Genomic DNA, 25182 nt, shown 5'->3' with positions numbered 1-25182 from the left:
GGAACTGACCAAGGATCATTCCAGTGCCGCCTACTAAACTCCATAGCTGTGTTTGGATCAAAAGGGGATTCCCCAGTCAAAGTCCCAACTGCTATACCTGTGGGTAGTCATATTTCGGCCTGCAGCTGAATAAATGAAGGAGGGACTGTAGCAACATTAGCTGTTTAGAAATTATGTTGAATTAATAAGCCACATCTCAAAATATGATTAGTATGCCACATGAAGCAACGAATCAGAGGCAAGTTACTTTCTTCACAAACCTTTTTAAGGTAACAGTTGTTATTTTTATTGTAGTTGCCTGAGGTTCCATGACATTCTCTGTCAGTATTCTAAAACAGTTGATAACAAACATTAAATAAGAACTCTTCTACACATTAATACGATGGTCAACAAACTCTTTGTCTTCTGTATAGTTTCTACGATCACCCATGAAGCAGAAGCAAGGAACTCTGAAAGCAAGTACCATATCTGCCTTGGTTTCTCACTAATGGAGTTCAGATGACAAGTTAACACTATGCTGAATCAGAGGGCAATGGGAATAAATGGTACCCGCAGCAAAATTTTGCAGTGTTCCTGTTCAGGGCACTCCACCCAGTTTCCCCTCTCCTCTGTGCCCACTGAGCATGTTTAGTTTTTGTGGAACTGTTTTAGGTTTCCTCTCATTGAGTTCACCCGCCTGCAAATGTTTTGCACTTCCACAAAGTTTTGTGCTCCACTAAGCCTGCTGATACACCTCTGTATTAGGCATGAATCAGAAATTGCTCACCGAATGGGGTGCAACCCAGTGGGTGTTGCTTACTGGTAAGGAGAGGGGTGAAGAAGTTGGCTTGGTGTAAACATACTGGCAGGTGGACCTGATTGGCTCCACTGGTGTGTTTGTACTGTGCTGGCCTCCCCATTGCCTCAGCCATCCCATTACACCACAGCGACCCATCTGCCAGGAAGGTAGTGCAGCAGCATTGGCCCACTCAGTGCCATGGATGGTGGCATTTTGGCTTCATAAAGGCTGTCACTTGAAGATCTGAGTTTGTTGTTGGTATATCAAATGTGGAGCAACACCATGTCCTTTCTGGCTATGCAATTTTGCTTCATACTTTGAGTTAAGGGCTGCATGATTGCATGCTAATTGACTTTCAGCTATCTGCAAAATGTCATTGTTCTACCCATCTCCAATAACAAGGAAAAAATAAAACTGGGAAAAACTTGTAAAGTAACATGTATATATAGTAGGCTTTGGGGAGGGGTTGGGGAGGGTTATACTTGAAGCATCTCCTTACACAACACCACCTTCAAAACTAATTACAGTGAGATAAAAATAATCTCCTGCCTGGACAGATAACAGTGCTTCTGTGTATTAACAAACCTTGCTCTTAATAAAGAGCCAGCCAAATCTTCCATGAGAAAAACAAAATTCAGACGAGTATTAGGCATCAGAGCTAGTCTTTTTTAAACTCAAATAAAAGAATTACTTTAAACTCAGGCTTAAATTTTATATCTACATCTACATCTATAACTCCATCCTATAAAAGTTAGTAGCCATGTTCTTTTTTTCCATCAAAGAAAGAGATATACTGCTTTCTTCTCTTGATAACAGCGGAATGATTTCTTTAGCACTGATGTCTAAATGTGAAGTCTTTTTAGAGTTGGAAGGCTGCAGAAAATGTTCCTATTTAAGTTGCACAGAAACAACATAATTTGCAAAAAAAAATCCATAAACATGGAAAACAAGAAACTACAATTCTTGAAAATGTTGGCATTCATTCTAAAAAAATTTTACTGTTCTGAGAGAATATTTCATCAATAGGATTATACTGGCGTCTGTTGGTTGAGAGTTTTTAGAACCCACCACTTGTTTTTAAAGATGCTTTTGCCAGCTGTATGTATAATCAATGATATTATTATTGTTGTTGTTATTATTATTATTTGCAGCTGATGTAGTAAATTTTACATTGTTGTTAGCTGCTCTGAGCACTATAACTACAGTAGAAAAATAGAATGTAAATTTTGTACATAAATTTTGTGCACTCCGTCTCTCGCTACTCCTAGGCTTCCTCCACCACAGTGGGAAGGTAATGAATAAACCGTAAGTTATTCTGGGTTTCTCTTTACATTCTACTTGTGATGAAGGCATCAGAGGAGAAAGCAAGCAAGCAAGATCAAGGCCTGGTATGCATATCACCCTGGGCAGAACTCTCAGGGGTGAAGTACTGCCTGAACTGCACAGTTCTTACTCTCCAATATGAAAAGCTTGGTCAGGCCTTGAGAAATCTTGGTATATGAACTCAAGACCAAGTTACATATTGCCAGGTAGAATTGCATCCCCTCCAGCAACAGATGATCTCACAACAGTTGTTCCTTTGGTTGTGTCTAGCCTTGATTAACGCAATGTGTTATATACATGGAGGTGCCCCTGTATATATAGACCAGCTGAAGTGTTTAGAAACTTCAGCTGGTCTAGAATATGACGACTAGATTGCTAACTGGCATTCAATGTGGTGAACATATTTGACCAGTACTACCCAGTTTGTTTCCAGACTCAATTCGCAGTGCTTTAACCTATAAAGAGTTAATCAGTTTGGGAGCAAGTTATCGAAAGGACTACTATCGAAAAGTACTCCCCATAAATACTCACTCTATAGACATATGTGCTTGGCAGCAGCAATGTTACCTTTATAAAAGGTAAAGGTACCCCTGCCCGTATGGGCCAGTCTTGACAGACTCTGGGGTTGTGCGCCCATCTCACTCAAGAGGCCAGGGGCCAGCGCTGTCCGGAGACACTTCCGGGTCACGTGGCCAGCGTGACATCGCTGCTCTGGCGAGCCAGAGCCGCACACGGAAACGCCGTTTACCTTCCCGCTGGTAAGCGGTCCCTATTTATCTACTTGCACCCGGAGGTGCTTTCGAACTGCTAGGTTGGCAGGCGCTGGGACCGAGCAGCGGGAGCGCACCCCGCCGCAGGGATTCGAACCGCCGACCTTTCGATCGGCAAGTCCTAGGCGCTGAGGCTTTAACCCACAGCGCCACCTGCGTCCCTTATTATACCACCAGACTAAAAGTATCCTGTTCTCTTCATCTCTTAAAAGCTAATAATCTAGAACTGCTTCACTGTTGTCTAGTTTATTTTGGATATTTGGTTACTTTGTTTTTAGGTGTGTTGTTTTCATGTTATTTAACATTAACTTGGTAAGCCACTTTGAAGACCAATTTTGTTAAAAAAAGGCAATATAGACATACTTAAAATAAATATAGAATTATTATTATTATTGATACAGGAAAGCTATTTCTTGATTATCATGGCAAGTAATTTAATTGACAAGGGGAAAAGATGTGGATGTGCCATGCGAGGTGACAGCTGGTATTTACTGAAGCCTGATAACTAAGAAACTCACTGACATGGTAAATACCAACTGTCACCACACTGATGTGCATTCATAAGGAATATTCACCATGTAAAACTGACACAGTAAAATCATTTTGTGGTTATTTCATCACATGAGTGGATATGAATTGGTCCTCGGAAGGCATAAAAATATGTCTCTTTCCTCCTCTGTTTGTTTGTCACCACCACCCCCAATTTTGGGTCAAGAGGTGAGGACTGGAAACTTGTATTTTAAAAAAGTCAAAGTAGGGTTGTCAAGTTTTTTGTTTTAAAAAAGAAGAATCTGAAAGCGACACGATATGTATTGAGGACCAGAAACACCAGGGACAATATGGAGCCCTACTTAGCATTCAGAAGTGCAATTTTTCTGCTGCAACCCAGAGAGTGCTTTCAGCAACAACACTCTTACATATTTATAGAGAAATTTATTGTGCCTAACATGACTATCTATGATTGTGGTCTTGTGAAACGGGGTGGGGATGTTCATTTGCAAAAGGAGTCGTTTCCTACTGTGATTAGAAAAGCATTTGAGAGAGAATGAAATGCAGGAAAGGGAACTTCACGAAGTTACAAGAGAAAGAACAAACATATTACCTCATCGTCATCTGCGTCATATTGTGCATAATGCTGTTCCAAAAGCTCTCTTTGGCGACGTTCCTGCTCTAGGGTCTGGCTAATCAGCTGAGCCACTTCACTTACTTGTCCTGGCCTTTCTCTGCCAATTATAAACCTGAGGAGAACACCAGGGAACACAAATCATTTGCTGTCTTCTCCGTATGATATATGAAATGATGGCCAAATGCAGCAAAAAGAGTATTGTTGCATGCTAAAGGCGAACAACTTGATTACAGCATAAGGTTTTGTAGACTGGGGTCCACTACATGAAAGCTGTGTAATACATGCCCAAATGTCTTGTTTAAAAACAAATAAATACATGTTCATCTATTACCAATGCACAATCGTTTTAGATCTGTATTGTGCTAGACACAAGTTCAAAATGGAAGTCACAATGATAATAAAAACATGCCGTTGTAATTATGGGAGTTTCTCCATGACCTAAAATCACAAATGTTTATACTGCAGTTACAAAACACTTTCTATGAATAGAGGGAGAGATGGTGACCTGAGTGCATCAATGAGAGGAGGGATCCTGTCCTTGCTGGTATATTCTGGTTTCCTAATCAAGAATTTCCTGATATGAGAAGGCAACAGCCATGGTTTACCAACAGCAAAGTACACATGGAAGAGGGAAGTGTGTGCCTGCCCCCCTTCTGCAGCTCAGTCACCAGCCAGATCCTGTCTGACAACGGGCACACACTGGGTTGTATTCATAAATGCATGTCTTCCCTCAATGGTTTGCAGCTACTTCAATATGTATTATGAAAGAAGATGGTGTGCATGATTGGTGTCCATAAAGCCCCTGAGCTGAGAAAGCTGTGGCTGGATGCAACTAATCAATGGGAGGAGGGGGGGGAGAGAAACGAAATGACAGAGTAAATGGTAAAATGCTGACTATGGTTTGGATCAAACCAGCCCTGCAAACAGCTCCACACACACAGTAGAGCTGCTGGAGACCCCCTTCCAAACAGGGTCTCCTCTGCTGCCTGACCCTGACCCTGAAAAGCCTCCAATGCAGTGGATGGACGCATGGAGGGATGGTGACGACAAACCCTGGTACATGTCTGGAGACAACAACACACACCTCAAGGGCCTGTGGATTCCATCAAATAATCTTAAGTCCTGCTGCCTACATTCCATGCATTCTCCTCAAAATCAGGGAACTACTTTAAAATAAGCATGCCACTGCAAACCTGTGGCAGCCTAATCACACTGTGCAAATATAAATGATTCCTGGCATATTATGCACTCCTTTCCTTGGCATGCAGTGCATACGCAGATGTTTAGTTCTTTATTTAACTGTATAAATTAACAGTCTTGGGCCATACATTATAGGCACAACCACTTCCCCTTCATCTCCACATTTTCTTAAGAAATGTTCCATTGTTCCCTGATTATAGAGGGAATAGTTCCTACTGTTCCTTCCATTTCCCTATGCCTTCATGCTAATTGCTATTTTTATTGCTTTTAAATTTATACAGGCCGCAAGCCTTGTGGACACTGGCACATCATGTAATTCAATCAATGGCCTGCTAAATCGCAAAAGCAAAGGAGGATTTAAAAACAACTCAAAAGCAGGAAAGTGTACTTTACTTAGAGGCTATAAAAAGGCTGTAGAGATTTACAGACAAAAGCATTTTCTATAGCTGTACTCCATAGTCAATTAATTCACTTCCATACCACAGTGTGTTATATAGGATGCATTGTTTGGGGTTGTTTTTTTCTTTTTCATTTTGCTGAAAGATTATCTGAGTTATATATTCCATTTATGTCCTGACTTTACTCCATAGAACTCAAGGAGAAAGATCCAGGCCATCTTGATTGCAGAAAGGTTCTTGGGCCATGTGATATACATTGTCTGATCTGAGGTGCAGAGGCTACAAATTCTCCAGTGGAATTTAAGAATCTGTGTCAATCTGTAACACAAGTTCTCAAGAGCATCACTTCTGCTTAGTCACTGGTCAGACATGAAGTTATAGGGAGAAGCAGACAGGAATGCAATTTGGCATGTACCAAGTTGCCAACAATGGAGGAAGAATGGTATCTAAAATGATCTTATCTGACGTGATGCAATGAGGGGCACATTGCCATACAAAGCAGCTAGGAAGAGAGAGCATGCCTAAAATGCATATTAACCTATATTACGCTTGTCCCACAAAACATGGCTGGTCTTACTGTGAGGTGTCCCCCTCAGGTGAGAGAGACTGGGGGCCAGAAACGGTAGCAAGGTGTTAGAGGGCAGGCCTGTTGTAGCCTGCCCTATGCCCTCTAGTTTAGTTTGCTGCCCATGGGTGTTGGTGAGGGATGCTGCTAATACTTCAAGAGGGTTGAACTAAAATTCGGCTGTCAGCCTGACTGGCTTCTGTATGTGGAATGGGGGGGGGGTGCCATCTTGTCCTTAATCTCAGGCAGCAAAACCGTCTCAAAAGGATGTGGAGAAGGCCATGATAAAAGCCAGGCTTGAGAATATCTGAAGCCAGGACAGTCAAGGCCCATTTCACCAAGTCAGCTGAAACACTGGTTAATCAAACTTGTCATGTCATAAGCTTGTGAATATTGATAGACATAGCATTTCATTTTCTTTCCGGAAAACAACAATATAGTATAGCTGAAACTGCCATTTTTATAAGTTTGCTCACATGAATTGGATCTTATGGACCCCACCAAGGCCAAGGATGTCTGCACCAGGCCCATCTGAATGCACAAAGTGAATTGCTGGAGACTTCTGCCCTTCCAGCAGTCTCTTTCTCATGAATATTTGGGGGTGGGCTACTTTGTGGGGAGGCCGTATAAAGACCCCATTTCCCAGCATTCCATAAAAAGTACATACTTTAAAGCAGTTTACAGACGGGGGTGTATGTGGATTTTCTAAAGTGCAAGATGTTTAATTAAATATTGAAATGTATTCCATTTCTGATTATGCATCCAGAAACCAGCATAAAAGAGGCATAATGTTCTGAATCACTGCCTAAAAGATTAGCCACCAAAGCAAAAGGACTTCAATAACCCTGCTAATTATGTACTTCCTATTACTGGTTCACTAGAAGTAGACATGTACTTTAGTACTGGCAAGACTGTATTGAGAGACATACAATATGATTAGAGACAACAGGAAGTATAATGAACTGTGTGAAGTCACACAGCAGGAACCAACAGATTATAGGCAAAGTCCACCAAAGTCCAGTTTTCTGATGCAACCCCTACTGAAACGAAGGTGAGCTGTGCAAGAGTGCTTCCTGGGGGTTGTGCCCTTTGACACCAGTGATGCCTCAAATCCCAGATAACGTCTAACAGGAGAAAACTCTGCTCAGGAAGTGACTGTTCAATTATTCTGAGGCTAGTACTAGGGCACCTTGTTGAAGAAAAGCAGGTCTAGACATGGTCAGAGCCTGGGTGGAAGAACTCAGAAATATGGCACCTTGAGTTCCACAAGGAAATAAAGGTGGGATGCAAACGAACTAAATAAATGAACACAGACACAAACAAAATATTCTCTCCCAAACCCCAGAAGCAGTTAAAAAGCAAACAAAAAAATTCAGCACAATGGAGAAAACAAATTCCACAGTAGAGACCATTGGGAGATACTTCACAGTCCCATTTTTTGGCCCTTTATCTCTGATGGAAGGTGTGCCTCCTTAATGACTTCCAGAATAATGGGGAAAATGTCAAATTTAAATGGAATGTATTTTCAACTCCAAAGGGCACGCTGCTCTGTATAATAGGGTGAGAAAGCGGTCTAGTGGATGGCAAAATTTTCAGCGACCTTCCCCAAGCTCCTAATAGCTGCAATTATGATGCCGACACGCAGCAAATCTGCACCTTCAAAACAGTTTGAGAACTGTGGTGCCGCTGCTGCTGTGCAACTGCTTTAAGCCTCCGAGTTTATTCTCTGGAACTTCCTTTTCCTTTCTTGACACTGTCTAGTGAAGCTTTCTTTCCTTGTGTGCTGCTTTTCGGTATTTGTCTAATAAGCTGAAGACCAGACCACCTAAATCCAGAGAGCCTTTCCTCAGCAGCACCTTTGAAGTTTTGGGTTTACTCTTGCTTCTAAGATTTGCCACGTGTCGGCATCATAATGGCAGCTTTTATGAGCTTGGGGAAGATCATTGAAAATGGCACTGCACCATCTCAGAACAGCAAGTCCCCACCAAAACCTCTTGCTCTCCATTGGACCGGCAAGAGAAACCAGGAAACAAAAGATGACAAGTCTTCCTATACCTGCCCTCTTTGTGAAAAGATTTGCACTACTCAGCATCAGTTGACAATGCATATTCGTCAGTATAACACGGATACTGGAGGGACAGACTATTCCTGAAGCATCTGTGGAAAGTCTCTGAGCTCCGCAAGCTCCCTCGACCGCCACATGCTGGTCCATTCTGGCAAAAGGCCCTAAATGTTCGGTGTATGACCAGTCCTTCACCACCAATGGAAACATGCACAGACACATGGAAATCAACGAGAAGGATCCAAATGGCACTACTACAAGTACAGCTACTGCAAATTGCGGCAGCTAGACTGCTCTCTGTGAAAGACTATTGCTGCCCAATTACTGCTGAAGACTAGCATTGGCTGCCGATCAGCTACCATGCTAAGTTACTGATGCTGGGACTGGTGTACAAAGCCCTATACAGCTTTGGGACCCGGTAATCCAACAACTCATCTCATCACTTAAATACCTAATCTGTCACTGGAGGTCCATTTTAGCAGGACTTCTATTTCTTATAATATAGGAATCAGCCCCATAATGTGGTGGCCCCTACCCTTTGCAACCTCCTCCTGTTACATATCAGACAAACACCATCTCTACTATATTTCCAGCATTCAGTGAAGATGTTCCTCTTCCAACAAGTCTTTTAAGTGGAGCTTTATTCCAATCTGCATTTGTATTGAAACTATTTTTAGCTGCTTTTATATATGAAATTGTTTTTGGATGCACTGAATTTTTTTTTACATATGGAACTACTTTTAATTGCTTTTACACTTCTCTTGCTTTAGGGTTGTGATTTTATTCTTGTAATCTGCCCTGGGGCCTTATGGTAAAGGAGAGATAAGGAATCTAACACACAAATAAACTCGATAGCTGGCCAAGCAGCAAGAAACAGATTAAATGAGCATTCCTCTGTAAAAAAAAAATAGGGCTGCTTCAGAAAGCAGCAGTAAAATCTCCGATATGAGATAGAGGCAGAATTCCACAATGATTATAAGCAAGCAGCAGAAGTTAGTTAGAAGGGGAAGGAGATTTAAGCCACTCCAGAGGAATATAATTAAACAACAACCTCAGGATAAACTACGACAAGTTGGATTATCTTAAAATAATATCAATGTAAAATACTGGTGCAGAATGGCTTGTTTTATATGAAGGGCTTTGGAAGGGTGTCTGCTAATGACTTATAGCCATCTAAATACTGTCATCTGAGAAAACCTGAAGCCATTAAAGATACAGGATGGAAAACATAAAATCTGGATACATTTTGCACTTTCAAGAGTGACTTCAATTAAGAGTGAATTCCATTATGCTTATACAAATACATGTATACCTCCAAGCTAGGTAACAAGCACTAGCATTCTTCATATTATAGCCTTACAGTCCTAAATCTCAGAGTAACAGCATTGCCTTAACTACTGGTTATGGTCTCCTTCCAGCTGTAATAGGAACCTTACAACAATCTCCCAACCCTTTTACAGGTTTCAGTAACCTCTATTTACAGCAACTGATAACTCATCACAGGCAAGATCAAAGTCTGGATGAAGGCAAAGATCAGGATTCTAGTTTATGCCATTAGGCAGAGGTGAACCACAAAAGTATGGTGGAAGTGTGGGAAGATGGGACAGAGAAGAATCTGCTTATTGGGACACAGGCTTCAGGAATCAGCACACTGTCCAATCTCTTGACTTTGTTCCTCACCTGACGCAAGCAGATACAATAAGCTGTATCAGTGTGTCAAAACAGGGACTGTTTCTCCTAGCAAGCTAAGAACATATCTTAGCTTCATGATTATGGTTTGTTTGGGAGAAACAATTTTCTCCCAAACATTTGGTGAAATATTTGTTGTTCCTGGTTGAACTAAGGGAGAAGCATAGCAGGAGCACTGCTGAAGTCCAATAAGTGATTAACTATGGCGTAGCATTACGTACCAACAAGACTACTGCATCATGTGCAATGTTTTATTAAATTTTTATATATGTTGGAAGCCGCCCAGAGTGGCTGGGGCAACCTAGTCAGATGGGCAGGGTACAAATATTAAAATTATTATTATTATTATTATTATTATTATTATTATTATTATTATTATTATTATTATTGTGTCCTCAGAGCACTTCTAAGAAGGCTGAACTTGGAGACAACTTCCAAAACCTATTACAATAAATAGAAACATATTACATATTCGGAAACATAGTCTCAAAACATTTCAGCAGGATGTCCTTGTTTACACAAGCAGAACTTTCATTTGTTACTATAATAGTCTATTTTAATCCTAGGAAGTTTGCAATTATTTTTATCTTTCTCAAATGTATCAAACGCCATTGTAAAAGAAACATTTCCATTAGACAGTAAAAACATTTTAGAACCTACTAACTCCAGCTAATATAAAAAAAGGATGAAAGATTTCATGCGGATAAATTTACCTAATTTTGCTGTGCCAAAGCAAGAGGAGTTCAGAAGGTAAAAAGCACATTTTTGTGTTAACAGTTTCTTCACTGTGTCAGCTAAAGACAGTTGAGCTACATTATATCCGGAAGCTACAATGAACAATCTATTCTAGGTCAGTGACTTCCATTGTCATGACCATTCAGAAAATGTTCATGAAGCTTGACAGGAAGCAAAGTCACTAAACAGTAGTACCCTGTAAGCTTTCTAGAGCAGTATTGACCGAATTAAAGCAGAAAAATGAAATACAAAGCTGTAGTTTAACTTCTTTCTAAACCTCCTTCTGCACAATTTATCAAATACAATTTCTCATATTTAAGCTAATATGTCTTTGATCGTTTATGTTGGGGATGGGGGATAAGAAGGAATGCTTTAGGGGACAATTACCAGTGACACTGGTAAATATGTATGCCCAGTAACGACACACACATTTAAAATAACAATTGCAAACAATGCTAATTATGGAAGAATTTACTTAAACAAACTACTTAAAATTCATTTGATGTTGCAGCTTGCACAGTAATGTGAAAATGGAAATGCAACTATAGCAATACTTTGCCAATTCTGCCTGTCAAATTAAATAGTGAGGACTGTTGCCTACTAATCTTCATTACCAGCAGCTGCCAATTGTAGAGGTAAGTGTGGCACTTCCTCTGATAGAATGTTCTTATGCACCATGGGAGCTTGCAAGTAGAGAGATAAAGGTAAAGGACCCCTGGACAAGTGGCAATCAGGCAACAGCCACTCTCCCCAGGGAGGCTTGCCTGGCGCCTTCATTACATGTCCCTAGGAGCCCAGCAAAAATGTTCCTCTCCAACCAGGCATTTGACTGATTAACATTCTATGGCAGGCATCGGCAAACTCGGCCCTCCAGATGTTTTGGGACTACAATTCCCATCATCCCTGATAGTTAGTTATCCCTGTTAGTTAGGGATGATGGGAGTTATAGTCCCAAAACATCTTGAGGGTTGTGTTTGTCTATGCCTGTTCTATGGCTTTCTAAACGTGTCTGTGGCAGGGAGCTACTGGTTTGTTTTTGTTTCGTTATGTATTTTGTCTTTTCATTTTGTATTTTTATGTTGTGAACTGCCCTGTGATCTTCAGGTGAAGGGTGGTGAACTAACTAACCAACCAACCAAATAAATAAATAAATACATACATACATACATATATACATACATGCATACCTTTCTCTCCCTGTGGCTTGAATAATAATTTATAATAATTTATTATTTATACTGAAGTCATTAAGGGCAGCTGTTAAGGAGCACAATAACCTCTCCCCTACAACTACGGCAGCTATGGGGGAAGAAAGTAACCCTGTTCTAGATGGTTTGCATAAGTCTATCCTAAGGTCCTTGATTTACAGCAGTGTTATGGAAACAGGCATCCTTCAAAGGGAGCACAGCTGAATTCGTCGGGGTGAATCTTGTAACCCACGCAGTGTGGAGAAGATGATTCTGGCTGCCTGTAAGCAAACACTGGGAAGACTCTGTACGCTCTCTTTTCAGACAATCATGTCGGCAGCATGAAAGGTAGGGTCTTCTTGGTGATGGCTTTGCAGTGATGACACTCCCTTACAAGTGAATTACGTAAAGTTCCCACAGTGCATACGCACAAAGGGGCCTTAACAACTCATTTGTTCTGGTTTACCTTTATTTTACTACTGCTAGTTTATGAAACCACTGAGCTGGTTTAAACTGGGTTATACTATTTTTTATGGAACGTTTGCGCCTATATTTCTTGAACTACTGCTTTATACCTTTTTAAGCTGTTTGTGGCGTATTTCATGTATGTCAGGTCTGCCTCTAGATCCCAGCTCACAGAGGACCAACGCCCGGTGGATATAATGTACAAAAGTCTTTATTTAAGTTTAGTTTCCATTTCAAAGCTCTGGGCGCGCAGACCCACGTCTTGACGCTAGACCGGCTAAGTCCCCTCTGACTCACTGCTCCACCCACACCAGTTTAAGATTCTAGCCCGGCTCCACCTCTTACGCTGTTCTTTCCTTCGCTGGGTCCTTCTGTCCTCTGGGGTTTCCTCCTTCCTGGACTCCTCTGACGCTGAGCCCCCTGAGTCTTGTCCCTCCCTCCGGCGGGCTTTAGGACCTGGCTCCCTTCCCGGGCTCCCCGCTGTGCCGCGCTCCTGTACATTTGAACTTGGCGCGCGCGCCAAGCCGGTGACTTTCCTTCTGACTGTTTCCCCGCTTCCTGATGTGGGCGTTGCCAAACCTGACTCCTCTCCTCCCTCTGGTGGTGAGGACACTGGTCCCGACTCCTGGGACTCCCCCTCCCCACTGCGCTCTGGTGGAGAAGCTGGTCCTGATTTCCAACTGCTGCTCAGGGACTCCCCGCTGGCCCCTTCCTCCTGGGGCTTCCCCCCTGGAACCCCCCTCGCTCTGGCCACCGGCGCTCCCTTCTGTGAGTCCTCCGATTCGCTAGAGAGGCTTGTGGAATAACTCTGGCCACTGTCACTGCCTGCGCCCCCCTCGTACTCCTCCTCCTCACTCTCCATTTGCTCCCCCTCCTGTGTCTCTCCTTCTGAACCCCTGACAATGTATTTTCTAAATTCTGTTACGTAAGCCAACTTGTGGGTGTTACACCCTAAAGGATATCCTAAACTATTTTAAATATAATAATTCTGTCTAATTCTTTCTAAAGTCTGCCTTAGCTGGTAGCCCTCTCCGTATCTTAATGCAATCTATAACTCCGCACTTCCTTTTATTCACCCTAAATCTCATGTCAAACAATTCCATTTCATAACTCCAGTTCTAAGTGTGGGGAACGGAGAGGGAGGGGGCAGGACTAGAAGGAAACTTCAAATTTTCACTCTCCTCGCCAATAAACATTTAAAAAAACCCTTTTCTCCTGCTATGTGCTTGGTAACTAGACCTGCACACAGCATGCAAAATATGGGCACACCATTGATTTATATAGCAACATTATTATACTTGATGTTTTCTTTCTAATACTTTTTTCCTTTCCATTTTATTTTAATTGTTTTACTGACAACCATCAATTCCTGCATTTCAAGCCCTGCATACAGAGACGTCTGAAAGAGCCCTAAACATTTAGACTTATTTAAGAACTACAAACTCTGGGAATAAAAATATTACCAAGGGAGAAAATTGACCTCCCAAATTGAAATGCACTCACAGAAGGCTTTTACTTTTTACAAACATCTAATGAAGTGTAACAGCTGAAGAGAAAAGCAGTATTAAATTTCAAGTTTGAGCCCTTTATTAGGTGATACTTTGAATAGAGCTGTAGACCCTCCTGAACACAGATAACCTTGCCTCAGTTATCCGTGCTTTGATAGCATCCATGCTAGACTACTGCAATTGCATTTGCATTTGAAGACTATTTAGAAACTTAGTCTGGCCTTGAAAACAGCAGCCAGGCTATTAACTTGCCAAACAGAACACATTTTGCCAGTGTTCAGCAAATCTTCACCAGCGTCCAGTCAGGTCTGGCCTGAGAAATTCTGCTGCCTAAGGCAACGGACAAGATGGTGGCACCTTTCCTATTCCTGGGACAAAAGCCAATGGGACCGGCAGCCAAATCTGCAGGTGACTGGCTATCTTAGGTTGTGCAGAGGCCATGTGACACACACAGCTCTGTCCTCAGCACCTCACTGTTGTTCCCTAATCACTTGGCATTTGCTACCTGAGGAAGCACTCCTCTCACTCTTCCTAGTGGCAGGGCTGGCCCTGCATTCAGTTTGTTCTCATTATATTTATATTTCAATTTTAAAATACCATGTAAGTGTTGGTTTTGACCTATAATGCTTGAACGACTATGGACCAGCATACTTAAGAATCGCCTGCTCCAATATGAACCAGCTCCTTCTCTGAGGAATCTCCTGAAGTTGGTTCCAGATTATAAGATTGGGTAGATGGTGATGGGGCCTTCTCCATGGTGGCATCCTGCTTGTGGAATACTTCTCTCAAACAGTGCCAACAATGCCTGGTTAAAATGGTTTGATTCCCCTGGCTTTACTTTCAATCCTTCCCTCCCTGTGTGCTGTGGTCCTAATGAAAAGTGGAATCCTGAACATAACATTAAATTTAAAAAGAAATGGCACCACACACTATGCAGTTAATATGTAATTATGCCACAAATGGTGAGACAAAAGATCTCTGGAAAGGTGGGGTTCCTCCTATCCATCTTCCTTCTCTTCAGTCAGGATGGGGGACTGGGTTTTATCTGCCCCACCCTCTGTGAGCCAAATCTGACAAAATGGCAAGGCCTTAAAGGCTAAATGTGGAGGCCATGCTGTCTGGGGTTGGTGCTACCAGGTTGTCCAAGGCTGATACAAACAATCCATTGTAGCATAGGTTTTCTTAACATATATATGCTTACTTACGATCGAGCAGTTGCATGACCAGACAGTATCACAGGTGCCACCAATTTAAATCGTACTTTGTAAGGATTTCTCAAAGTTACCTGACTTTTCCTTTGGTGTTTCTGAGGACTGTTGCAGCAAAATTTTGTGTGACACCAACCAGACTGATCCCATCTACTTCTACAATTTGGTCATTTACTTGGATCCTTTCAGAGGAAATAAAAAGAATGGAGAAACAGTAAGTAATGAATATGAAACAAAATATAATGTCTTTTTAAATTGCATTTGGAAGCAATACATAATTAAGTCAACAACACATACATGACATCTTGCATTATACATAATATTGTCAATTCCTACTGACAATGTTGTTTTAGAAGAAAATGCCATTTGAAATCAAGATTTTTTTTGAACCAGATCTCCACTTCCATGGAGGTAAATGAACAAACAGGACAAATTACAATTACCAGTATACAGCATCAGATATAGTGGCAAGAAATGTACACATGGCTGTACAAAAACCCATATTTTGTGTTGTGCAAGACACACCCTATTCCTGTGACTGCAATCTTTTAAAAATATTTTTAGTACCAAATTTTAAATTGTGATGTGCTAGTGATAATCATTACTATTACTCACAAATGCTGTGCTGTTCATGCCACATATCAAAAGGTGCACAGGGCAGGGCAGGGCACTGAAGACTCAGCAATGCAAATCCTCAATGCAAACCCTGCTCAGTTTCCCATTGGTTTCTAAGGTTTTGCCAGGGTCTGCCCATGGCCAGGGTTTAATGAACAAGGCAACTAGTTCCATGTGGCCAAGCAACACTCCATGTCACATGGCAAAACAATTTTCAAACAGGAGTTTTGGGGCATGCTCAGAATGAATAAATAAATATATCAGGTAAGTGTCTGGAAATACTGTACTCAGCGATAAACTCGAACTGTTGCATTAGCCTCCTCCTAATCTCCCTTCCCTCATTTTTCTGCAACCTCAATTTAGATTATCTGTCAACTGTGAAACTGAACTGTGGTCCTCCTTCCTTCCTCTCTCTTTTCCTCTCTCTCTCTCTGGTTTCCTTCATTTTATTGTCTTGAGACTTACCTATCTTTGTTATATCATGACTGTATTATCGGTAGTACACTCAAAATGTTTGTTTGCTTGCTTGTTTATTTATAAACTCAGTTAATTGGGTAACTGGATGGAAACTAAATATATCTGGAGGTACTTTAAAGAGCTGGTGGGCCTGCATTATACAAACAGCTGGTGGCAATGAGTTCCAAAGATAAGATGCTGCCTAATAATAACAGGCCAGGTTGCTCCAGTCTAAGAAAACAGGCAGGGGTGTGAGACGTTAGATGTCTTTAGGAAGAGTGTTAAGAGGAATTAAAGAGGAAAAATAGACAGGAGCAATGCAGTGAAAGTGTTCAAAAACAAGAAGTGAGGTTTTAAAATGAAGATGATGAAAGGAAGGTAAGCCAGCGCAAAGAAAAGTTAAAGAGAACCATGATACCGATGAGCATGGAAGGTAGAATGAGCTGCACAGTGACGAACCTGCTTGTGTTTTAAATTAAAGGTGGAACTCTCTGGAAGTTAGATTCTGTACTTAGCACTTGGTACCAACTTTGTGAAGCAATCTCATGGGCATGAGTACTTCGCTTATTATTCTATGATTAAGAATGGCACATGGTTTATCAACCAATAAGTACAAATTATGTCATAGACGTACCAGTAATGCACCGGCAGAAGTGACGTAGCCCAGGGGAACATAATCAAAGCAGATCTGAGCATCTACCATTAGGGATGGTGGCCACAATTTTTTAAAAAACGAGCTCTTTACAAAGTCAGCCCCTCCTTTGAACATTTCCTCGCGTAACGGCTCTGACAATGCAAAAAGGTAGCCAGCCAATTCAAGCCGCTGGACCAAATAAAATTCAGTGCTGCCTTCCAGCAAGAGTGCAGCGCCCCAAATTAAACTGATATTACAGTAACTAAGGGGGAGACATTCCAGGCATGTAAACATATATTCAATAAAGCAGCTAATATGAAGCGACAAGAAGTAAACATCTTTGCAAGCCTTGCTGGGTATCTCACGAAGAGTTATTCTGTCTAAGGTTCCCACCCAGCGTGGAAGATGAGCCTAGGCCTCTGAAGGATGGGAGAGTTGCAGGAGGGGAGGGAGGGAGAAAGGATATCACTCTCCGTCAAGCATTCCCCTGCTGTGTTAAAGAGATCAGGTAGCAGCTGATATGAAATACCACGCCTGGGACCTGGGGAGCTCCTGCCAACTTGACTACACAATGCTGGACTAGATTGACAAATAGTTTGACATTAGCTTTGCATGTTCCGGTACAAGGCTAATGTGAGCATTTCAAAGCTATGTGGTCTATTTAATAGCCATATAGTGTGTAGTCGGGAAAGGGGGTGGTTCTGTTGGGTTGGAAAGGGGTCACTTTTCCTTTCTTTCTTCTTGAAACAGCCTTGTATAATGCAAGCAGGGGGATTTAACCTTACAGCAGACATTATCATTCAGGATACTTGCTAAAACCTCCCGAAAATTAGAGAAATGGAAAATAAGAGGACAGGAAATTAAGCAAGTACAGATGCACACGTATCTCATAATTTTATTCCAGAGCAACTCAGGTTGGTCAAACCATCGTACAAGTGCTATAAAACAGGCAAAGTGTACCTCCTCAGCAGTAGCTCGCTTTTATTTTCAGAAAGGTAATCAATTTATACCAGCTGCTATTCAGATTTGTCGTCCTAGCTACTTTTGCGGATCCCAATATGGATACAAGCATATAATAGTGATTTAGATAAGATACACTCAAGTTTCTTGAGACGTATCCTGAGGCTCCCAAGTTCAATCAAGTGTGCAGAATTAGGTATACACACAACAGAATATTGGGTGTGAGCTAGCACTATAAAATACTGGCTGTGTTGCCATTTACATTGCCAAACTTCAAATCTGTTCTCTAACTTGCTTTAGGATTCTTATAAATCCAGATGGTTCCAACTCTTACATAGTAAAATTAGATCTATTAGTATTGACTTGGAACCCTTGTATAATTCAAGTGAGCAATATATGTATTGCAAAATTCAAACCAGGTTAAGGGACACTGAATAACAAAACATCAAGTCAGCTGTAAATAAAATTTGCTCTGCCAAGTTCTTTGGTTTAAATACAACAGATAACAGGGTCACTTATATCTCAATATTAATAATTCCAGCCCAATACAGGGCCTTTATGTTAGCCCGACTGAATGTTTTCCCCTCAGTTTTTGCCAAGGGGATATATTTAAACATCCCCAGAAATGATAGACATTGTGGATGTTCTTTGAATGTGCCAGACACTGTAGAACATATCCTTTTCTACTGTCCATTAAACAATCAGTCACACAAATGTGCTATCCCCTTTTTTTGGTAGTCTAACATCAGATTCTATCTGTCTAACATTAACTGAAAGGGTGGCTGAGTTTTTGTCAATAGTATCTCTTAGAGTGGTGAATGGCATTATTTAGCATGAAGAAATCCCAATGGAAATCTTCGTCATTATATATTTCGCGTGGCTGTTTATTTGTATATATTTTAAAATTTTATATATATATGAATGTTTTATGATGGGCTATACTTGTAATACCTAATAAAGGTTTGGCAAAGTAAGTAAGTATAAACTACTAAGAGGCTGGAGTAGGCCAGTTCTCTCTCCTTCGGACAGCTTCCATCTCAACTTGAAAGCTCACAGGTGCTTGTCAGATCATTTAAAAACATACTTCTGCATACCTTTGGAGCCCTCCAAGTATATAGAAACTGCTACCTTATTGTTGAGTGGCTCTGCTTTGCTTCAAAACTGATGGGCATTAAACTACCTGAGTTTCCTGTTAGAGGGAAGGAAACTGCAGACTGTAGCTTGCCTAAGGCCACCTAATGAGCTCAAAGAAGAGATGAGTGCGTAGCTCCCTTTCAGTCACTATGCTACATCAGCTACCTTCCCTTTCAAGCCAAGGTATTTAAAATGGGCAGTTTTCCCTTAACCTTAGCATCTAGCTCAAGTATGCCGCCAGGGCTACAGAATAATACATTCAGCAAATATATGCAATGCAAAGTAAATTTTGTACGAAATAACTGACTTCACTCTGCAACCTAGCATATCAGCTCACGTTACTAATTGTATTTTTGGGGAAAATAATCTTCCAACCCTTAATAATGTCCCCTGGCATGTATGAAAAGGTTTCCGAGGACTGTTTTGGCAGCCTGAAAGGTTATGTTTAACAGCACCAACAAATGAGCCAACATACTTCATGTGCCATGGGTTTTGCTAAACAGAAAAACCGTGCGACCATTGTTAAGTTAGGGAAGTTGACAAAAAGAAAAGTTTCCCCATCCCCTCCTCCCCCAGTGAAACTACCTGCACTCCCATGAAAGGAGCTCTCTGGTGTGTCAGGAGGCCCTTCTGAACAATGTGGAATCAGGTGAGGGGATGGTGCTTGTGGAGGGGAGAATCACCCCAAATCCTCGGATCCTAAGATATGTTAGCTTAAGAAGGTTCACAGAAGGAAAGTTTCCCAACCCGTCCTCCTCCCCACCATGAGCTCTCCTGGCCCCATCCTCCACTGTTCAGGTTGCCCAATCCCCCACAGAGGCTTTTCAGAAGTCTCAGACTGAAGGGGTGCAGGGAATGGAGTAGGAAACTTTCCTTCCCTGGGCTATCTTAAGCTATATTAGGATCCAAGGCACTATTTGTTGAAGGGGACACCAAACGTTTTGGAACAGTGGCCACATTTTGGATTTTGGGAAAGGCTGGGAGTGCGTCACAAAATGACTGTCATGGGGGTGTGATATAACACAAAATCAGAGACAACCACCCCTGAAACACACACACTGGCCGCTCTTGCTTCCCAGAAACTGATTAGAAGGTACTTGCACATTTTGCTCCATAACTTCCTCTCTGGGAGGGTTAGAGAGTTACTTCTTTTTTAATGAAAGGCCAGAGTCTGGGGAACCTGCCCAAGGGGAACCAATGAAAGCCTCCATGGATGGTGCTTGGTTTGTGACCCCTCGTATATTAATTGATAACAAATATCAAAGCAAAAACAAAACAAAAAAATCTGAAGAATGCAACCATTTTTAAATGACATAACTGCAACAGCCATATTACCATCCTTCATTTGGGAACTGTTTATCAGTAAATAAAAATAAAAATCCTTATCCACTCCCATTGTTGCATCTGGTACTTTATAACTGGATAGTGTAGGTTCATCTTTAAGGGGGCTAATTTGTACACAGTCTTGCCTTAGGGCAGAGAGCTGGGCTCCATGACTTTCATGTGCCTTTGAGCTCTCTAATTTTGTGCAGTAGAAATCAGAGGACAAAGAAGTAACTTTAATCAGCATCCTTTTAAAATATTTTTAACTTGCTTGTTTCTTCACTTCGCAGTCCAGAATTCCTGTTTTATCTTCATATTCTGAGGCTATGTGCTCTATAGGGTGTTGGACAGTCCTGTTCAATGTCATACATGTTTTATTTTTTAAAAAATAAGTAATGCATGTAATGGATGGGGCCAGAAAAGCGCCTTTCTGGGAACAATAGTTGTATTGTTTTTTATGTTGATTTATAGATTTAGACATTAATTTTCAAAACTGATGTCCCCTTATGTACTCCTAATCATAGTACATTTTCATTCTACAATGTCAAATATATTTCTTGCTCATAAAACAGGCAACTGGCTGATTAGCTAGTTAGTTGGTTGAAAGTGCAGCTACTTAACAAGTGGCAATACATTACTAGCTTACAGCTTACAGCATATGTAGATTAATGAGCAAACTTAAAACAATCATTTATGGTTCATTTTCATTCAATATTTTGAAATTCATTTCTTCCAATATGCAGACAGGTTTTTTAAAAAATAAATAAAAATAAATTCTAAAATGAGATAATTTTGTGGCTTGAAAAAAGCACCAAAGGCTGCACTCCTAACCCCACTCCATGCTGCTGAAGGGGTGGGGTGGGGGTTAAGATTATCAGATGTCTCTGTCTGCTGGCCTCTGCTGGTGGTGATGGTGCTCCATTGGCAGTAACTGGTGTTGGGCTCCAAAATGGGGTGTTGCAGTGGAAGAGCAGGACTGGGCATGGATCTGCAGCCCATTGGACAGTCCATTCCCTGGAGAGAAGTATAGTTTGTTATGGGTGCTAGGAGTTGTATGGAGTGAGTGTGAATACTTCAGACTTAATTAAATTCTTTTTCTGCCACATTTTGTTCTGAACTACTGTGTATTAAAAATAAGACAGTGTTATGCTTTTTTGTGGCAAACGGGTAAAGGCAATTAGGCACAATCCACCAGGAAGGTCTCCCCTGAAAGTCCCACTTATTCATCAAACTTACTTCTAAACAGTCCTCTAAAACAGCAGAATTCTTAAAAGAGGAACCAGAAGAAGAAAAATATTGTGCTAATATTTTGGTTTCCCAGTGTTTGGCTAGGAATGGGAACTGAAATATGTTTTAAATATTGAGTGGCGTTTTGATTTGTTATCTGCCGCAAGTTTCTTCTGAAAATAAGGTGAGATATAAGGGCTTTTTAAACAAAGAAACAAATTGCCCAAAAACTATTAATTCAGAATTAAACTTCATGGAGTTATTTTTGACCCTGCTTCCCTACTTGCTTATGCCTCCTTCTTATTTATGACTCATTTTTGGAAAGACGTCAGGTGGTTTGGCATAATCTCTGCATAACACATTCTTTTTTCATAGGCTCCAAATAAGGGAGGTATTTTCATACCCAAGTACGCCTAAGCAGCTAAAATCTAATTATATATTGCGACTGTTAAATGGGGAAGGGGGGTTTCAAGAGAGTCAGAGCTTAAGAAAAGAAAAAAATCTGGCATTTTATCTTCAGCTGAATAGCTGGCACTTACCATAATTTTTTGCAACCCTTACAGAATCAGAGTATCATTTATTCAGGAGTGGACAAAATGTATTCAATGGCTGTACTTGAGATATAAGTTACAGAATCAGGTCCTTAACATAAGAAATTTAATTTCCAGTTGAAGTACATTAGTCAGCATGTGGGTGTAGCTAATTTCTCTTATTATAGAAAACAATGTTTAAAAACAAATCTTGCTCATAACATCTACCCCATCCTGTATAAAATCATACTCTGGGCATGATCCAGTCCACTGCATCCACCTGCATGAGATTTCACAAAAAAAAACGGTGGACAGGGTGGGGAACCTCCAGTTGCAAGATTAATTGGGGGCTTTAAAGCACTTTGCACATGATGTCATTGTGGCATCATGTGATTGATAGGTAGGCAGCCTTGCTCACCTGTCAAATTTGGTCCGCAAGGCTGATCCTGATAAGGATCTGGCCTGTGGAGCCAAAAAGGTCCTCCATCAACTCTGGATGCATCTGATGAGCAGCCATACAATCTAGTTTATCTTGATCTAGATATCAATGCTTGGAACCCAGTAATTGTCTCACTGATGAAATCTGTTTGCTGCACATTTAGTCAAAATAGCCTAACAATTTTTTTTTCTAAAAAAATAAATTATTTTTCCAATATACCCCCAATAATAGCCGAATTATAACAATAACAATTAATTCCCAAATTATACAATTATAAAAATGTCAATCAACTTCCAATTAATACATTTCAGTTAAAGTGGCTCCCCGCATGGTCGGTTGGGTGCATTTCTATTTTGCTCGTTAATATCAATATTACTCCAATGTCCCTTCCTCACTTGTAAATATCTTTTTATCTTTTTTCCAGAGAGGGTTGCTGAATCATAAATATATAAAACAAGCTTAGAATAAACAAACCATGGGTTTCCCTCTCCCCAACCAACTCTCACACCAAAGAAAAACTTACCTTAATTCAAACCTTTGATCCATGTAGCTCAGGCATAGGCAAACTCTGGCCCTCCAGATGTTTGAGACTACAATTCCCACCATCCCTGACCACTGGTCCTGTTAGCTAGGGATGATGGGAATTGTAGTCCCAAACATCTGGAGGGCCGGAGTTTGCCTATGCCTGATGTAGCTGGTATATTCAGCAGTATGTTGTTGCAACCCTTTTCCATCACACACCAGTACTTTAAAGAATTAAAGATGCAATTAAACGGAGAACTCTGCTTCTTAATGGCGGCGTAGGAGGGTTTTCGCCAGGTGAAGTGCTTTTGCACTCAGCGCTTCCCTGCCTCCAACATTCCATGCTAGAGCGAGAGCCAGGTACCAAGATGAACTGCGAGTGAAGCCTATTCCTGCCGTCCCTGGGGGGAATTTGCAAGGATGATTTACCCTCAGTCACCCTTGTTTTTCGTTTGCCGGCGATCCCCTGCTGTTGTGGGGGCTGCCTCCATTGAAGCAGGCAGGACCAGAAACCAGCTAGCCTAACAATTTTAATATCATTGTAGTGGAGTCAGTTAGTATATAATACTATATAGTGTAGTGCACTACAATATATCATATTATATCACAGCATATCAACCGAGGTAGTCAATGTAGTGCTCTCCATATCAACTCTAATCAACCTCAGCCAGCTTGGCCAAAAATGAAGGATGATGGGAGTCGCAGTTCAACAGTATTTGCAGGGTCCCATATTGGCAATCCTTGGTATATATGATTGTTCATATTTAGGCACATTGGCACATTTTTCAAGGAACCATCAAGATCCATAGAATTATATACTGATTTCTGCTTTTCTATTCTAGAATATTGGCAAAAGCAGAAGTTTTCCTTTGCAACACAGCCTGGGACTTTTTTAAATTATTGATTTGACTTTACTTTTAGATTTCATTCTATAAGAGCTTCAGTTTCCTTTTGCAATATAACATCACTCCACTTTTATAGAGCAAGGAGATGACCTATATAAATCATGCTGTATTTTACTTTAAATTTCACTTTTGACCCATGAAAGGGTATTTTTGCGGCGAGTGACCTGGAAAAGTAAACAATTTTCCCCCAAGCACTCCACATTCTGAAGATAAGGCAATGGTGCAAGGTCAACCATACATAGATAATCACAGTTATTTTGAAGGAATACAAGATTATTTTGTCTCAAAAGTAGAGGATCTGCACACCATGAGCCTCCAAAACAAGCAAAATACTGCTTGTGCACTGAAGATACAGCAAGTAGGGGGAGAATAGATAGCAAGTTTTCCCATCGGAAAAAAGGGTCCTGATACATTCAACAAATATGTAGCAGCTTGCTATGGAGACATACAAAACTTAATTTTACATACCAATAAATCAATGAATGTATACAGCAAGTAAACCTCGGGGGGGGGGGGGATGTTATGTACTGTGAAAAGATAAAGTTGTGGCTAGAAATATGAAACAAACAATATTAGTTCTGGGATGGAGCAGATTCTGTACAGATCTCGGTCTGCACTGAAATCCAGGCTTGCTGTGAGGTTAGAAGGATCATTCCCAAACGAGAGGGTGCTTTAATTCCCTTCTCACCCATGAAACAGTCCACCTGACAACGCTATTTGCAGAACAAAGCAACTTTTCAATGAACAGAAATGTTTGTGAGAACTGGTGGTGAACGTTCATAGGCACAAGTAGGTTTTCAGCCTTTTAGAAGGCCATACTGGGAATAGGGGCCTCAAGAAAACCTTTAGCTACAAGGTTTTGGATGAAGCCTGTGAACAAAATCAGACAGGAGCTGTATTTTAAAGCAATCCCAATCTATATTCACAACAGCATACTGTATTTTTATTCACCTGCCATCTCTTTCTGCCGCTCCACCTTCTGTTACTGTTTTGACGAAAATGCCCAGTTTCTCAAGGCCTGCATCTGCTCCAACTCCCATTCCAATAATGCTGATGCCAAGTCCATCTTCATCTGAGAAGCAGATAAATCAAAGCAGATCCATACATTTGTTAAGCATTTTTCACACTTGGATTAGGACAAGTAAAACCTTCCATGATTTTTTTGTTTATGACTTTATAACTGCATGCACAAAGAGTAAAACACACATTGTCATTCTAGAGGTCATCCTCCCTAACTCATAAAGCCATAACATTTCAATAGACTTACAGTATTTCTTATTTCCCATCATGGAAGTCAAGTAGCCCCAATCGTTTTTTGCAATGGAAGGAGAAAGAAGCCTATATTGCTCCTTCTGCCATGGCTGCCAATCAAGAAATCCTGTGTTCAAAGGAATTATGGCCCACTAATACATGCTGAGTTCAG

General features: G+C 41.0%; 1 protein-coding gene across 26 annotated transcripts in view; it reads right to left on the bottom strand.

Annotated features, from left to right (window-relative positions):
• PPP1R9A (protein phosphatase 1 regulatory subunit 9A) overlaps positions 1-25182 on the bottom strand; it is a 144314-nt gene that overhangs the window by 36712 nt on the left and 82420 nt on the right. For 14 of the 26 annotated variants that reach the window (XM_083705220.1, XM_083705196.1, XM_083705221.1 and 11 more), the window contains 4 exons: positions 24711-24831; positions 15092-15196; positions 3974-4109; positions 261-329 (listed from right to left, as the gene is read on the bottom strand). In XM_083705220.1, the coding sequence (XP_083561346.1) occupies positions 261-329; positions 3974-4109; positions 15092-15196; positions 24711-24831 (431 nt within the window). The remainder of the gene's footprint in view (positions 1-260; positions 330-3973; positions 4110-15091; positions 15197-24710; positions 24832-25182) is intronic. The other 12 variants (XM_083705197.1, XM_083705201.1, XM_083705209.1 and 9 more) reach the window with 1 other exon arrangement.

This window comes from Podarcis gaigeae (genome assembly GCF_964106915.1).
Source record: "Podarcis gaigeae genome assembly, chromosome: 12".
Lineage (NCBI taxonomy): Eukaryota > Metazoa > Chordata > Lepidosauria > Squamata > Lacertidae > Podarcis > Podarcis gaigeae.
The sequence above is the reverse complement of the archived record's forward strand: the minus strand, read 5'-3'. Positions and strand labels throughout refer to the sequence as shown.